The 16,060-nt window shown below is 38.0% G+C and overlaps 1 protein-coding gene across 1 annotated transcript in view; it reads right to left on the reverse strand.

The window, feature by feature from the left end:
* LOC104540559 (versican core protein-like) overlaps positions 1–15,290 on the reverse strand; it is a gene marked incomplete at its 5' end in the record, with an annotated part of 34,394 nt that extends 19,104 nt beyond the window's left edge. Inside the window, 3 exons of the mRNA XM_010184394.1 lie at positions 4,995–5,108; positions 7,503–7,616; positions 9,771–15,290. Coding sequence (XP_010182696.1) covers positions 4,995–5,108; positions 7,503–7,616; positions 9,771–15,290 — 5,748 coding nt within the window. The remainder of the gene's footprint in view (positions 1–4,994; positions 5,109–7,502; positions 7,617–9,770) is intronic.
* Between the last annotated feature and the right edge of the window lie 770 nt (positions 15,291–16,060).

Below are 16,060 nucleotides of genomic sequence, written 5' to 3' on the forward strand. Positions count from 1 at the left end.
ATCTCTCTTCTGTTTTCAGCAAGTTAAGCTGTGGAAAACTGCTTGTGCCTTGAGTAATCCCAGCTATGAAAATAGAATGTAATCTATACTACCAACTTGTTAGTTTTTTATCTTCTCCCTCTTTGTATTCTCTATGAGGTGCAGGCTGCAGATACAGCTTTAATTTCTGGCATCTAGGCCATTTTAAAGTTTAGTCTGCTCTTGGCTTTCTAAAAGATTTGTTTAACCACACAGTGCTGACTAACAGTACTATGTTCTTTGTGAAGACTCTTAAGATTTTATTATTCATCTTATTCTGAGACTCCCTTGTCTCACAGGAAAGAAGTCAGATAATAGCAAGCTGCATTGCACACTGAGAAATTCATGACCAAAGAGCATTTCCAGGCTATTCAAACCAAACCTCCCCTGGCCTCCACTAGGGAAGAAGTGCATGATTTTAGAGGAGATCTGCTAAAAAGGCACTTAAGGGAGGCAAAGAGGCTTGAAAATACAAATCCTAGAAAACTGGGTTTGAAGAAGGAGATATAATGACCTGAGCATGAATCATAAATAACAAAATCTCTTAAGATAGAGGATGCCAAACAGTCATATAAGTACTCTTATTTAAAATGCATGCACTGCAGTGCACATACAAGTCCTCCTTCCTATTCAAAATGGCATGTAGTTTTCTAAAAAAAAAGTTGAATAACTTCTTCTGCACCTATTTGTAGCTCAGAACTACAAAGACAGCAAAAGACAGGGCTGATGGATAAAAAATACACAGGATTTTTAGGAGCGAAAGAGAGGGGTTTTTTTTTTGAGAGAAGTTGATGGGAAGAGGGCAAAACAGAATGGGGAAGGAGAGTCAGTAGGCTAGAGGATGAAAAATGCAAATCAGACAAGTAAAAATGTGGGGGCTGTTTCATCGCTGCAGTGCTTTGTCCTGAGTGTGTGCATCCTACTACATTAACAGAAAGTGAAAGGGTGACACAAAGGTAAGGGCTACACACGGCTATAAGTTTTTAGTGCCTTTACTGAACCAGCAAAGTCTAATTGCAGGTGGCTGTTAATTCTGTGACCAAACCATCTGGGAGCAGAGTAGGTGCAAGCACTTATTGAATAAAATACTTCATGTTCATTGTATACTTATCCAGAGTGGCAGCCACAGCTTTCTATAACCTTGTTCCAGAATGTGATGGAAATAGTGAAACACCATTTGCCATATTTACAATGTTTTAAAAGTTGTCTGTCTGCTCTTAAGATTTACAACAATTTACAGGCTTTTTCAGCGATGTGTGCAAGGAGTTACTTACACAGCTTCTGTTCTCTGTAACTGCAATGGTATGTGTATAACAACATCTCTAAACACTGCATTTAAAAAGAAAAGTTTTCTGTAGGATTAATACATAGATAGGTACCACTTTTTCAGCAGCTGCAGTAAGCTGCTGACAATAGGACCCTTGTCTTTAAAGAAATTCCGTAAGAGGCTCAAGAAAAATAAAGACAGAAACACAGGTACAAGGACATAAAAAGAGTCTTACTCAGCTGTGAATTTTATCTGTGACTCTCTGCTTTCAGCCTGAGGCCCATTAGCCCACGTCTTGAGAAGAAACCATGTCTCTGCTAAACATTCAAAATAATCCCTTCTCAGCTGAAAGACATCAGTCAGAGACCATCTGTTTTCAGAAACTAACTTTGCACTGAGCCTGTCTCAAATATTTCCATCCCAAACTACCAAGCCCTAGGAACAAAGTGAACCAAATGAGACCAGAGTAATCACAGACATTTGAACAATGAACTTGGGTTATAAAAACACTGTTTCTGATATGATGATTTAAAAAAGCAGTCTTGTTTTCAGAACCTGGAAAAGAACATCTGGTTGTATTACCCCAAGGAGGCATGTCCCATAACAAACACATATGTGCCATTTTGGCACACGGGTCCATGCATGCAGCTGCATTTGGTAAACAGGCCAGCCTAGGTGTGCCTGTAGAGATCCTGCAGTGGAGAAAGCCAAATCTTAAGCTTAAAACACAAACACCATTCCTTGAAACCAGGTAGACATCAGTTAGAATAGCAAAATAAGAAAAAGAAAAGGATACTCTAGCTAGCCAAGGAAGGAAGTGGAAAATCTAAACAGGTTCTCATCCAGTTCTCGTAAAGGGCACTTATTCTTGAAATTGAGGTTCAAATTGCAAGTCTTTACCATTTTGCTGTTTCTCAAGTAACTGTTCATGAAGTAAGGTACTCCTCATCAAAAAATACAGATGGTCGGATAATGCAACAACATCCACTGACAACACCCTTCTGTTCCCTGGAGGCTATTCTCTACAGTTGGTTCCACCAGCCCAGTGTGAGACTAGGTGTCAAGCAACCCTTCTCTCCTCTTTCCTCAAATATGAAGCTTGCAAAGCAGTGCTTCAGGCAGCAAATACAGGGAGGATTTGAGCTCTGAGCTCATTTATCTGGACACTGAGAGCTCTCATAAGGTTAAAAAAAGGGAAAGACTGACAATTCCCACAGGATAAGACTTGCATCAAGATCTGCAGGGGCATGTAGTCACCCTTTGAAAAAGTGTTTTTTGGGATGTTTCTCCATTTTAAGATGTGATGTTCAAATGTCAGAGAATGGCATGCAGAATATGCACCTGTACTTTGAAAAGATATGTGTGGTGGGTAAAAGACAGTATTATCTAACAGAGGTACTCCACTCATTTAATATAATGTGAGCCAGAAGTGATGCTGGCTTACTGAGCTACCAATCTAGTTTAAAAAGAAACACCCGCAGCTGCTCTGTTTCTAACATCAGATGACTTTAGCTCTCTTCAGGAAGAAGTTCCTGGGATGACATTGTCTGCTGAACTGTTTCCACTTGGCAAGAAAAACAGCTGTCAGGGAGCCAATTTCATCTCACTGATTCTCAGGGTTGATTTCCCTCTCGCTTGATTAGATCACCCTGAAGGCTTCTCTAACTTCTACCACTTGCCAGCTCTCCCTGACCTGCAGCTGTACTGACCTCTGGTTACATCCCCTCCTAATACTGACACAGGCATTAATACATCAGGCAAAGATCCTTTAGTCTAGAAAAGTCTCACAGGGCCATTTGGGTGAAATTGTGAGCTCTACATTTTTTTCTACATCAGCGGTGTGAGACCAGGATGCAGTGGAGTTGTCTCCTACTTTGAGTTTCATTTCCAGAGGCAATGTATGCCTACTGCTTTCATTCCCTCCCGTTGCATTTTGAATACTTATCACTGTGCCGAAGTCCTTCAGCTTGACTTTTTTCAAAGCTTTCTAAAATAAATAGTATATATTGGAGGGGATAAAAAAAAAAAGAGTAATGAAACACAGTCTCAGTGTGCTCAACTCCACCTTTCTTGTGGCATCGAGGTGCGCATTCTGTCATTCTGGCTGTTCTTTAAATCTAGTGAGGTCAGGACTGGTGCCTCGAAATAAAGCCTGCTTGCCAGACAACCATGTCTGAATCACCAACACAGTTTTATTTTGTCTGGTGGAGTGGAAATTTGGCACTAAATGCTTTTCCCAAGTCCCAAACCACTGCAGGACTTTAAGTGGAGGAAATTTAAATTCCAAAGCTGAGTGAGCAAGGCTCTTGTTTTGATTGACAAACTAGGAAATGTTCCCATTAACCACCTAAAATGCACTCTTAGGTTGGTCATAAAAAGCAGCTTAAAGCTACCACAGTACTCTGAGCCACTCACTACTATGAGTTTGCTGAGGGAGAAGGAGGAAAAGGAGTGAGAACATTTATTTCTTTTGTTGTGAAAACACTGTCAATTTATAATTTTGGAGAAAAGATTCAGAAAGTCCTTTCAGATTTTAAGGTTAACCAGACTACTGAAAAAGTTAAACAGTGAAAAGTGCTGGAGCTGCTGAGCTGTGAGAGTTTTCAGCTTTAATAAACAAATCTCTAAAGGTTGAGCTGGAAGAGTCTGCAAACTGCCTTTCACTGAAGATGAGAAACAAACATGAAAATACATAGTATTAATTAGACAAACACAAAGGTCTAGCTCATTCACCTGTGACCAAAACCATTCAGCTGAAGAAAAAGAGAAAAGTATTTTCATAAGCTTTAGAAAGTACACATTAAAATACCATTTCTTTTTCCCATGGAAGTGCCTTCATTAATTTTACTGACAGAACAGATTTTGCTACACTATTCTTCCTTCTACATGCATATATTCAGTAAGCATCTTGCACTGTAAATATTTCTTTTAAATACAGTGGGATTTCTTTTAGACAATGTTCCAACAATTACAGACACTTGGACTTTTAATCTGATTTCAATTGACCAGTTTAGAAAGCCTTTTTCTAACTTCCTCATAATTGTGATCCTGCACCTACTTTTCCTAAAATAATCACAGAACAAATAAATTTGAAAACTCTTGGACAAAGCTGTCAGGGTCAGGGTCCACAGTGCATGGATATACAACCTGGCATATTCAGTAGACGATTCCTACTTTCCAGTGAAGGGTTCTGATATGTCTTCCACACTGTATATAATTTTTCCAAGACAGAAACTCGGTCAGAGGGTAACTCTGCTCCTACTCTCTATCCCATAGGCATCACTACAATAATAAGAGAACCTTGTTATGTGTCTTCCCAGTAGTTTGCAAGCCAATATGAGCTTGCTGTGCTTGCCTTGGAGCCACTTGAAAACTGTATGACTGTTTTTATTTTGACACAGAAATGGCCCAATACATCAGTCTATATTTGGTACAGCAGTAACGTGACTTCCAGTCTGGTTCACATGTCGACAGAGTTTGCTCTCATCCATCTGCAAAAGATGGTGCAGACGTAACCTTAAACAAAAAGTCTATGAAAAAAACATGGGAATCTGACAAACTCAAAAATTTGAGGGGATGACTTCCCACAGATTTTGACAGTTTCTTCATCCTTCTCCTCTTATGTTCAGGCTTTGCTTATTTACTCCATAGGGGTGTTGAAATGGAAACAGATGACCTTGATCATCATAGATTAAAGGACACACCTTACCTTGTTCACAGAGAGCACCTATATAGCTTGGCAGACACAAGCAAGTAAAGGTATTGAGGCCATCTATACACGTGGCTCCATTCCGGCATGGGTTAGACTGGCATTCATCGATATCTACAACATAAAGATAAAAGTGTTTTTATACCCACCTCCTAGAAGGGAATGTTCTTCAGACTTACTCATACTTATTACTAGAACCAGTTCAATCCAGAAGAATGAATTATTATGCAAGATCCAAGCAACTGGTTTATTTGCATGATAACAGATATCACTATGCACTAACTTCCTTTCCCTTCATCCATGAGCCAAGAAGCAGTTTCCTCAGGAAATGTGACTTTACTGATCCATGATTTTATACCCTCCACTCTAACTCTTGAGTTAATTTCTAAGATCTAGATCTTCAATTCCTTGTTGTGTAGCTGAGAAAGAAGTGATACTGTGCAGTGTGTTTTCCTCTACTGATGCAAAATTTGTCGTGAGCATGTGACTTGACAAAAAAAATTCTTGTCAAGTATTGGAGACATCAAAAGTCTTCATGAACCTCAAATATTGGAAATCTTATCATATACCACCAAATAGTCTGCTAACTTCAGTCTGCAAAGCAGCATGCCTTGGCATCTTATTGGTTTGCGTTTCTCATTTCTTCCTTGTCTAATCTTATCAAGACAAGGACAAAGCATCATGAAGACAATCTTACTAAATGACCAGTCACATACCAATATTCATAGTCATGCACAGGTTTACTGTTGAGCCTATGGCACCAGAGTAAAAGCAGAGTAAAAAAACATCATCTTTCTCCCCTACTCCTGCAGCTGCTAAAATACCTTATCTTTCTTTTAAATTGGAGCATTAATTCATTTAATATAATTACTTTGTACTTGTTTTTGCACAGATTATAAGATAGTATGCCTCTTTATAAAGATCACATGGTGTTTTCTAATGAATGCTGCTCCTCTGAAACAGTTTAAACTTCAGTGCAGATTTTGCAAATATCTTAGTCCAAAGTGAACTGCTAGTAGTGACTGACTATAAAAATATAACAGAAGTTAAACGTATCTAAAAGCCAACAGACAGTTATGCAATCCTAGGAATATCTACTGGATCATGTGAAAGGCTTTTTCATTTTTTTTATTTAAAAAACTAGTTCTGTTCAAATTTTATAGTAGGTTTTTATGCTCTCTTTGCTCCTGTCATTTGGAAAGCTCTCAAGTCAATATTTTATGCCTTATATCCAGAATATCCCTCAATCTCAGGTCAATGTTTTGCAGTTTATATCCAGAATGTCCCTGAATCCAGGGCTACAAATGCCGAGATTTGCTTTCTTAAGCATCACAGAACATATTTCTATATGGCAACTAGCCATGGAGTCTCCCACTCCAATTTGTTAATAAGGCACTAAGAGTTCTAGGGGATAAGAATTGCCCACATTATTCTTTTATAATCCAAAAAGAAAAAAGAGAACATTAATATCTCTGATATCTGTCTTAAAACCAGGTGATGACACATTTCTTGACAAAGAAGATTTAAGATATCAGTAAAACTGATATCTACCAGAAATAACCCACTAGCAAACTAATTCATCAACATGAGCTAGGAAAGAAATTAAAATCTCTGGCTAATTATTTTTTTAATCACATACAGTCTTGCAGAACATAAATAAAACCATCATAATCCTGACAATTATGTTGCACTGCTATCAGCCTTTGGGTGGGTTGTTTGGGTTTTTTTTCTCTCCCAAGATTATATGATGAGTTGAACTCATTTTAGCAACAATGCATGAGCTTTTTTCATTCAAATTTGGTAAGTAACTGTGTAACAGGGAAAAACGTGGTATTTATCAGGGAATGAAACTCACAACTTTTCAAAATGCCTATGCCAGCTCTACGCTACACAGCCAAATGACAACTCTCATCTTAATTTGGTTTGCCAGTTGGAAGGAACAGCTGGTTATTCTGAGTTGTACCGATGAGTCTTTTGAAACTCACAGCTTTAGCAGGTAAACGCAGATGTCACAAGCAGCTTGAAGAGGTCCTCAGCTAATACTAATTTATACCAAAGATGTCTATAATTATGATCATATTTAAATTATTTCTTTTAAAATATCAAGCTGACATTCAGTGATCATCTTCCCAGTCACATTTGGGATCAGTTTATTCTACCAGCCTTTCAATTCAGTACACAAATCTCTTAAGAGCTCTCCCAAATATTAATGTTTATTTGGTTTTATTTGATGTATTTATGAATTTAGTGTTATGAATTCTAGGTAATGTAGTTCCTTTACAATTTTCTTACGTTTGTGTGCGTACACATCTGTACACTTTATGGGGAGAGGAAAAAGAGGTAAACAGATCTTCTTCATTTTATTGTTCTCTTCTCAGGTAAGGCCTCACTGTGTATTTTTTTCAAATAACTACATATTCCTCAACTTCAAAACACACCAATTCTGCAGATCTCATGTACAAAAACATTACACTTGACTTAATCAGTATCTAGACAGCATTAGCTTACCTAATTCACACTGCTCACCGTTGAAACCAGGCAAACATGTACAGATGTAAAATGAACCATGGGGATAGCAGGTACCACCATTAAGGCAGGGATTGCTTTTGCATGGATCCTGGCCTGTCAAACAAGTAGAAAAAGAAAAACTGACTCTGTAGTTTCAAGGAACTGCTGTCTTTTTGAATTTTTGGAAGAAGAAATCTTTCTTCATTTCTGCATTCATGTTGCAATCTTTACTGTAGTTACAGAAATTCTATTAACCTAATACACTACTGAGAATAAGATAGTTTTGTACATAGTAAAGCTTGTTCTCAGGCATCACTATTTTCAACTTTAACAACAACATGGCATTTACTATTAACCAGTATAAATAATTTTCAGTATTACATTTTTTCGTGACAATTTGTACTATATTTAGCAGTCATGGTACTCTATTGAGGATTTAGTTTGCATGACATGACAATTAATTATAGCTGAAAACCGTTAAGCATATGCAAAATGAATTGAAAATGTTTTTTTAACAGGGTTAGTTTATGTATAATGATTGGGTACACAGAACATACTGGCTGGCTGCTGTTGTTTCACTTTGTTATATTTAATCAATCAATGCCCGCAAAGTCTTATTTCTTTGAAAGGATGTTTTCATACATGCATATTTCCCACCTGTCTTTCTTAAAAGCACATTTCAAGAATACAAATAAAGGTACTGAATACATTCATAACTGAACTAAACATTAAGATAAAAGCTTACCTGCCGTGAAATCCTCTGTTGTTATGGGAGTCGTCATTTAATTAGCTTTTCCTTGAGGAGCTTTATGCCTTCTAGTGATGTTTATTTCAACTGAGTTTACATACTTAGGTATTTGCATTTGTTTTAATGCCTAGGAGCAATCACTCACACAAACAAGTATGCACTAGATAACCACTTCTAAGTATTAGCTTCTCAGAGCTATAGTAAAACCATTAAGACTGTCTTTCTGGATTACAAGAAAGTCCTGCCTTTGAAAACTTACAGAATTGGTAAGAGAGTTCTGTAACCTAAGCTAATTGAGATACATGAGAAAAGTTTAGATTTTTGGCACATTTTTAAAAAAAACCACAACTGACTATGATTTATTAAATAAAAGATAGGTGACATGTATTTTACCCTTGCAATTTAGACATTCAAAGAAGTCTTTCCAAAGTGACATGTTTCCTATCTACTGACTGGAGAGGAGAAGGTTCAGTTAAAAGCCTCCAGAAGGAAATCTTTTCTATATAACTTTGGAATTGTAATTAAATGGGCAGGATCTCATTTTGAAAAGAGTCTGATCATATCCATAAAATAGGGTGTTTGTTTTAGGACCGCTTCACTGGAAGTCCCAAATGTAGGGCTATGTTAAGCACCTAGCATTGTCTATTGTGTATTTACTGTGTGTTTGTCCTCCTGTGGACTGGATATTTTCCCAATAAATATTTCCAAATTGGCAGCTACATGGATTATTTTAGGAAAACTAATAGAAACCCTAATAAAATAAAGCCAGTTCAGTTCTTTCCTCAGCTATATCTAGATAAAATATGAACTGAAGCCATGCTATTAATACTGACCCTACCTGCATCATCTGCTTATTTGGTAAAATGGTGCCTAATAACTATTATGTAAAATAAAATATTGTGACAAATTATGCCTAACAAAAAGATCTGCAATTTATGACAGACAGACATTGTACCAACCAGATAAATCTACAGACAGACTGAAAACATGAAGTCTTGGTTTTATCTTTTCTGGAAATTTATCTTGTAGGTTAAGAGGAGTTAATTTTTATAAAAAAATCTGATCCTAAATTGCACACTAGATCTGTTCTTTCAGTCAACTTCAAGATGTTACAAAACAACCGTACCTATAAACCAATTGTATAAGTACTGTAATAGTGTGAAAACAGAAAAGCTGTTGACAAAATTATCTGTTTGACATTGGAAAATCAGATAATTACAGCTGAATTCTCTGCTGCAGTCAAGGTTACCTTCCTGTCATCTAGAACTGGTTGGTCAACTCAAGTCTGATCCAGAGCTCCCCGATGCACTCAGGAATAGTCACTGAGCTTGAGTTTTGGTACCCTCATCCTCCTTCACTTTGTAGGGGTTACAATCATGCTGTTTTCAAAGCTTGAGGCTTGCAAGTTCTGTTCTTATTTCACAAGCTGCTCTGATTGTCATACCTCTTATCAGAGTTAAGACACACATTTACAAGTATCACAAAAAACATATAAGACAGTGATCATATTTGGAAGTTACCTGGAATTTGCACAGCTGTGCCTTCAACTGAACCCACACTGGTGTCAACCAGGAAATCTGATCCATTAGTGACTTCCGGAAGAAAAAATGATGTAGTTACAAGTTCAATAGTATTTGGCTCCTCAGAGCTTATCGTTGACTGCTCATTTTGATACGGACTGCTTCCAGGGGCAGTGGCGTGTGTTGCAATGTTAGAAGAAATTGTCGCAATCTCCTCTCGACCAAACAAAGGTGACTGTGTTTCTGTGCTTCTCTCCAAAGGCTGTGAAGATGACGATAGCATTGTAACTGCTTCCTGGACAGGTCTGAATACTTCACTTTCAATACTATTAGGTGAAACTGAAACAGCTGTGGAAAAAACCCATGGGATCTCTCTCTCAGTACTCCTGTAATCTTCTTGATGGGGGTTGTTAACTCTCCCTGAGGAAGCTTCAACTTTTATTGTGCTAGCTTTTGGAACATCTGTACTTGCTCTTTCTCCAAAATTCAGAAAAGTGGTAGGCAAGGCATGTATTGACAGAGAATCTCCAGAAACACTAGCTTCTTCCTCAGCTGCTGAATCAGTTACAGAGGTTTCTCTCTCCTCTGTCCTGTCTGTTACAAGTCTGTTAAAGTGAGGAGTACTTTCAGTAGTTGTGCTTTCCAAAATAGGCTTGGGAGAAAACTCCAGCAGAGAAGACTCTGTTCTGTTGAGAAGATCTGTAGTGGATGGTTTATATGTTGCTGCAATATCAGAACTAACCTCTTTGAAGGTTCCTTCTGATGAATGGTCAGACTGACCTGAATCCTTTGACGATGATGTACTTGGAATGATTACCTCAGGATACTCAGATACTCCATTTACTAACTGAACAGTTACTGGGGATTTATGACTTTGTGGTGCAGGATAAAAGCTCACTGAATCTGATTCTTCATGCTGTGCTGATGCTGATTTTGTGTTTGTGTATACTGTAGGATGTTTTTCTTCATTCTTGCTAGATGATACAGTTGTCAGTTGGGATGTACGCTGTGTGGTAACAAAACTTACATCAAGCATGTCAGTTGTCAAAGCCTTTTCTGTCTCACTAGTGAAAAGTGGTGTAAGAGAAGGAACCACAGGCTTATCATCTAGTTCTTCTGGCCCCATTCCAGAAAAGCCAGAGACAGAGATTGTTTCACTTTGATCTGCTATTACTCGGTTGTTTGCTGAAGTATTCAGCTCACAGATATCTTCCGTTGTGCTTGTTAGAGTGTGTTTATTGGACTCATGATGCACATGAGGGCTTGCCAGTGATGGTATGGTAGGAAGGAAAATGCCCATTTCAGAGGGTTTGGTAGTGATGAGAGTTTCTGTTGTAAACTTCATGGCATTCCCTGAACCCAGATCCTTGTCATCTGGTTTTGGTCTGTGCCCAGCTGTTACTGATTCATTGCTTGGCTGACTGGAAGTAGTCAAAGAAAGACTATCACCAGATCCAAGTGTCTTCTCCTTGGTTATGGAAAATCTAAGTGTTGAGTCATATTTCTCCCCTTCAGCTGTCATGTTATCATCACTGCCATATGTTGATTGTATGACAGGATTTGGCACTGTCTGCACACTTATTATGTCTTCAGGCATTGATTTTGAGTGATCCATGTCTATAATAGTTGTTTCTTCTGATGGGATTTGAAGTCGTTCTTCAATTAGTGTAATATCACCATAAACAGAAACATTCAACATAACACTTCTTCTATCATCAATCATGGGAATAATTTTCTCATATACCCCAGTATCACTTGTTAGTTCTTCTGATGTAGCTGTCTTTAGTTGAACAGCAGATGGATTTTCCATGATCTCTTTTTCTTTCGTAAAAAGTGATGTAAGTCCTGTGATTACACTCTGTGATTCATCTACTGGTGCCTCTGTTGTCATAACTTCAGAATAAATTTCCCCAGGAATAGTAGATGAAGAATTTAGTTCTACTTTTGACACATGGGGTGTTGAAAAATGAGTAAACATATCGGGAGAAGATGAATCCAAAACACCAACCCAGCCAGATCCTTCTCCAGAGCTTTCAGGTAATATTCTGCCTGGTATTGCTGTTGATGTTACAAGCAATTCATCTGTTTCAAGTTTAGGAGTTCCACTCAGTATTACAGAAACCGGAGTTATGTCATCTTTAATCAGCAAATGTGAAGTTTCCTCTTGAGAAACAGCTTCAGAAGTAGCTGTTGTATCTGTTTCATTTCCTGCTCTTTTATAGTTAGTTTCCTTTTTGTAAGGTTCTTCAGTGGCAACAAAAAAATGCATCATCTCTTTAATCTCTGTAGAGCTGAAGCTCTTGGAGCTCTCTTCTGCTAAAGCTGGGGAACTGGTGATTGTTGAGCTGGGGAACTGGTCTTCAGTTTCCAATAGCAGCTCAGTTACAGCACTTGTAACTTCTTCATCAACTTCAGCATTTGATTCAGTGCTTCCTCTCTCAAACTCTTGTGTCTTGTCAGTTGAAATCTTGGGTCCCATATTTGTAGGATAAGAAGTTTGAGGACTGGAAGTACTCATTATTTCTTTGACAGTCACTGGCACTACAGAAGGAATAACAGTAAGGTCGTCTCCTGATCCTTGTCCTGAAAACAGTGGATCACTGATGAGCTTATTATTTGTTACCTTTTGTTCTTTGGATATCAGGAATGATCCAGGATAATTTTTTGTAGGCAAAATATTTTGTACCAACTCCTCCCCTTGCTCTATATCTGTAACTGGAGAGCTTTTGTATTTCCTTTCAATCTTTACAGGCTCAGTTACTCTGTCATCACTAAATGGCAAGAGTATTTTTTTAACTGATTCAGTTTCTAATTCCTTTCCTTCTGAATATGGACTGACATTAGGAACATTTAAAAATCCCAAATGTTCATGGTTAGCCTGTGTACTTTTAAAGGATCGGTCTGTTATTGTTTCTTCAGAGGATTCTATAGCTTTCGGTGAAATATCCCTTAGCCTGTCTTCCCCAGAATGAATATCTTCCATCAAAGGAATCTTTGTAGGAAAAGCTCTCATTATCAGTTCATCAATTGTTTTCTCTTCCATTCTTATGTCAGGTACAGTTCCCATTGTGGTTACTTCATGTTCAGTACTTGTGACTAGCTCATCAGGTTTGGTACTGAGGGTATGATCCATAGATGGTGTGCTGGCAATGTTTTTGTCATACTTCTCTCCTGTTCCTGGTCTCCCAGTAGGTGAAACTGCTGCTTCAGCAAATGATTCAATGAATGTGTCTGCTTCCCCAGATCCCTGATCAATAAATAGGAAATGACTTCCAAGTATTTCTTCAGTAGGTCCATTAGACATTAGTTTTGTGGTGCTGCCATCACCTTTGAATTTTTCTCCAGAGCCATGCTTAATCAGGAGAATCTTGCCTAAGGAGACAGTTGAAGAACTAACTTGTGCATTTTTGCTTTCTGTAGATTCAGCTTCTGCTTTTATACTGCCAGTGTCATATGTCACCATGATGTCATGAGGGCTGTTACTAGCCACTGATTCTGGAGATGATGTGACATCACTTGCTTCTAAATCTTCAGTTTTAACCCCTGGTGCAACATGAGATGTTAGCTCTTTTCTAGAACCAGGACTAGATTTTACTTCAAAAGAAGCTGTGTAAATTGGTTCTGTTTCCTGGCTTTGTTCTCCTGGGTTTCCTGTACTAAACACATCCTGGGACATCTGACTTGCTGCTACAGACTCCTTTGTCAAGCCATTTGACCCAGTACTTGAAACTGATATTGTCGATTCATCTGTTCCTGCACGTTTGTCATATTCTGTTGTTGCACTCTTCAGTGAAGTATCATCTATGCTGTAAACTTTTCCTTCATGCTTTTCTGCTTGTGTTTCAGTGACAGGCCTTAATGGAATTGAAGCCATAGTAGCAGACTCAATGATAACATCCAAGTCTCCAGAACCTGGATCAGTAAATGGGGAGTCAGTACTTACCACTTTTCTTGTGAGACCCCCTGAAAATATGTCTGCTGGTTCTTCTGTTGATCCTTCATTTATAAAAAGCTTCTTATCTCTGAAGGAGATAAGGAGAGGAACAGTGGTGACTTTTTTGATTTCAGAATTTATGGTACCTATTACAGGTACCATTTTTCTGAGCAGGTTGGGCTCTTGGCTAACAGTTCTGATTTCACTAGTAGTACTCCCAAATTCATTCAACTCCAAATTTCCCTCTGCAGCAGTAGCTGAATTTTCCCAACTTAATGAAACAGTGGTCTGTACTTCTTTTTCATCTCCAATATTCTTTTCAGTTACAAGAGAGCTGGGAACTATTTTTTCTGTAATAAACTCAGACACAGAATTGGTGGCAACAGTTACTTCAGAATTTTGATCAAAAGTAGAATAAAGTGTGCTTATTCCTCTGGACAAAGCAGAGTTGATTCCTGAAGTGGTTACAGAAGTTTCTGTTGGCAGAAGTGTGCCAGAGCCTAAGGAAATATCTTGCATTCTAAGTGTTTCTGTTGCTGCTGTTCTCGTTGTCATGACTGAAGTTATAGCGATGTCCTTTTCTACATCTCCAGAGCCTTCTAGAACCAGAATAGAAGCAGCACTCATCTCAGGCTTTGCTGTACGACTACTTGTTTCCAGAAGATTTTCTACAGGGGAATTTCCATTAGGTTTAATAGTTGATTTGTAATGATCTGCTGGAGCAGGTGTTGCCTGTTCTGGAATAAGGTTTTTCACACCTATGCCTACCGTAGTAGTATTAAAAGCTGCACCCAGAGAAGCAGTTACAGTAGAACTTTCCACAGTAAGTGCATCAGGAGCAGAAGTTACACCAGAATATTTTTCATCTTCTTCCCTTCCTGACATTGTCACAATTTCTGAGAAGATAGAACTGGATAAATCAGATTCAGTGGAGCCATCTCCAGAAGATTCACCAGTAATTAAAAGCAAGCTTTTTGTAGCTTTAGTAGAGTTCTCAGTTCCATGACCTGTTGCAGCCTCTCTATTTCTTTGCAGGGACTGCTCATATGAAGAAGTAATGGCTATTGGTTTATTTGTTGTGGCAACTTCTGACTCACCACTATAAACAGGTTCTAACATTGCAACATCTGCTGTCGGTTGTGTCACTTCAAATGCCCCTATTACTTCTCCAGCTTTGCTTGGTTGCATAGTACCAGAAGATTCAGTTTCAGGTATTATAAATGTGTTTGTTTCATTGACTTGAGAAAAGGTTACTTTTTTGGAATGTGCAACGCTTTCAATTTGGTCACTTCTCGCTTCCTCAGCTTTTGTGCTCTTAAGAGCACTAGTGACTTGTTGTTTTCCATTGATGAATTGCAAAGCTGGAGGAGTTGTAACGTCAGTAGTGTTTTCACAGTCTTCCTCTTCTTCATATTCTATAAAGTTTGGAAAGAAAGAATCCAGTATTATATATTCAGACGAATCCTGCACAGAGTCTGAAGTACAGGGTTCAGTCTGAGTTGATTCTGCATCAATGTGGGGCTCATCTATTGTATGAGGAAGCATGTGGCGACTGAACAGATCCAAAAATTCATTCACCGGATGATCTGCAAAAAAAAGACAGTTTTTCATAATCCCTAAGTGACAGCGATGGTTGTGCATTATAGTAGACATACGAAGTAAAAGCAATCCAGCAGATAAAAAAAAAAAACCAGAAAAAAAAAAACCGCAGTAAATTCAGTGTGTTCTTCTATTGACACAAAGTTCGATGTTGCCACAGTTTTGATCTTCTAGTTGAAGCCTTTGTATATATTGATCACTGATTTCACAATACTATTGATTGCCATGTGTGTTTAGTTCCAAACTCAAACCTGAGAAAACTTATTCTACACTATTCAGTAGAGATAAGAAATGGACAAGATGAAAATAGCTTTTAGACAAAAAGACTCTGATCACAACCTGCAGCAACTGCTTCCATGGATGTGAGACAGCAGCTAACCTTTACCAAAAATTTAACTTACATAAAGCTAAGCAATGCAAAGTCTAAAATAGGACATATAGAATATGCCTCTGCAACTCCATTTATTCTCAGAGTAGAGTAATCCAAATTCCTAGGAACACCATAAAAACTAGTAAATAAAGTATTTCAAAGTTTTATTTGGCATTATAGAGCATTATGAAGCAAACAAGAAAAAATATCCCAGATTCAAATGTCAGTCACCATTCAGACAGAATATATGAGTAAAATCCAGCTATTTTCTTCTGCTTGTCACTGAATTATTCACACACTCTCACAGTTTACAAACCTCTCAATTTTTTTTCTAGATGTCCAGGCAGATAAAGAGGAGGAACAAAGTTCTAAGCAGGCAAGTTTTTA

Source organism: Mesitornis unicolor, unplaced genomic scaffold (assembly GCF_000695765.1).
Source record: "Mesitornis unicolor isolate BGI_N332 unplaced genomic scaffold, ASM69576v1 scaffold41685, whole genome shotgun sequence".
In the NCBI taxonomy this organism is placed as follows: Eukaryota; Metazoa; Chordata; class Aves; order Mesitornithiformes; family Mesitornithidae; genus Mesitornis; species Mesitornis unicolor.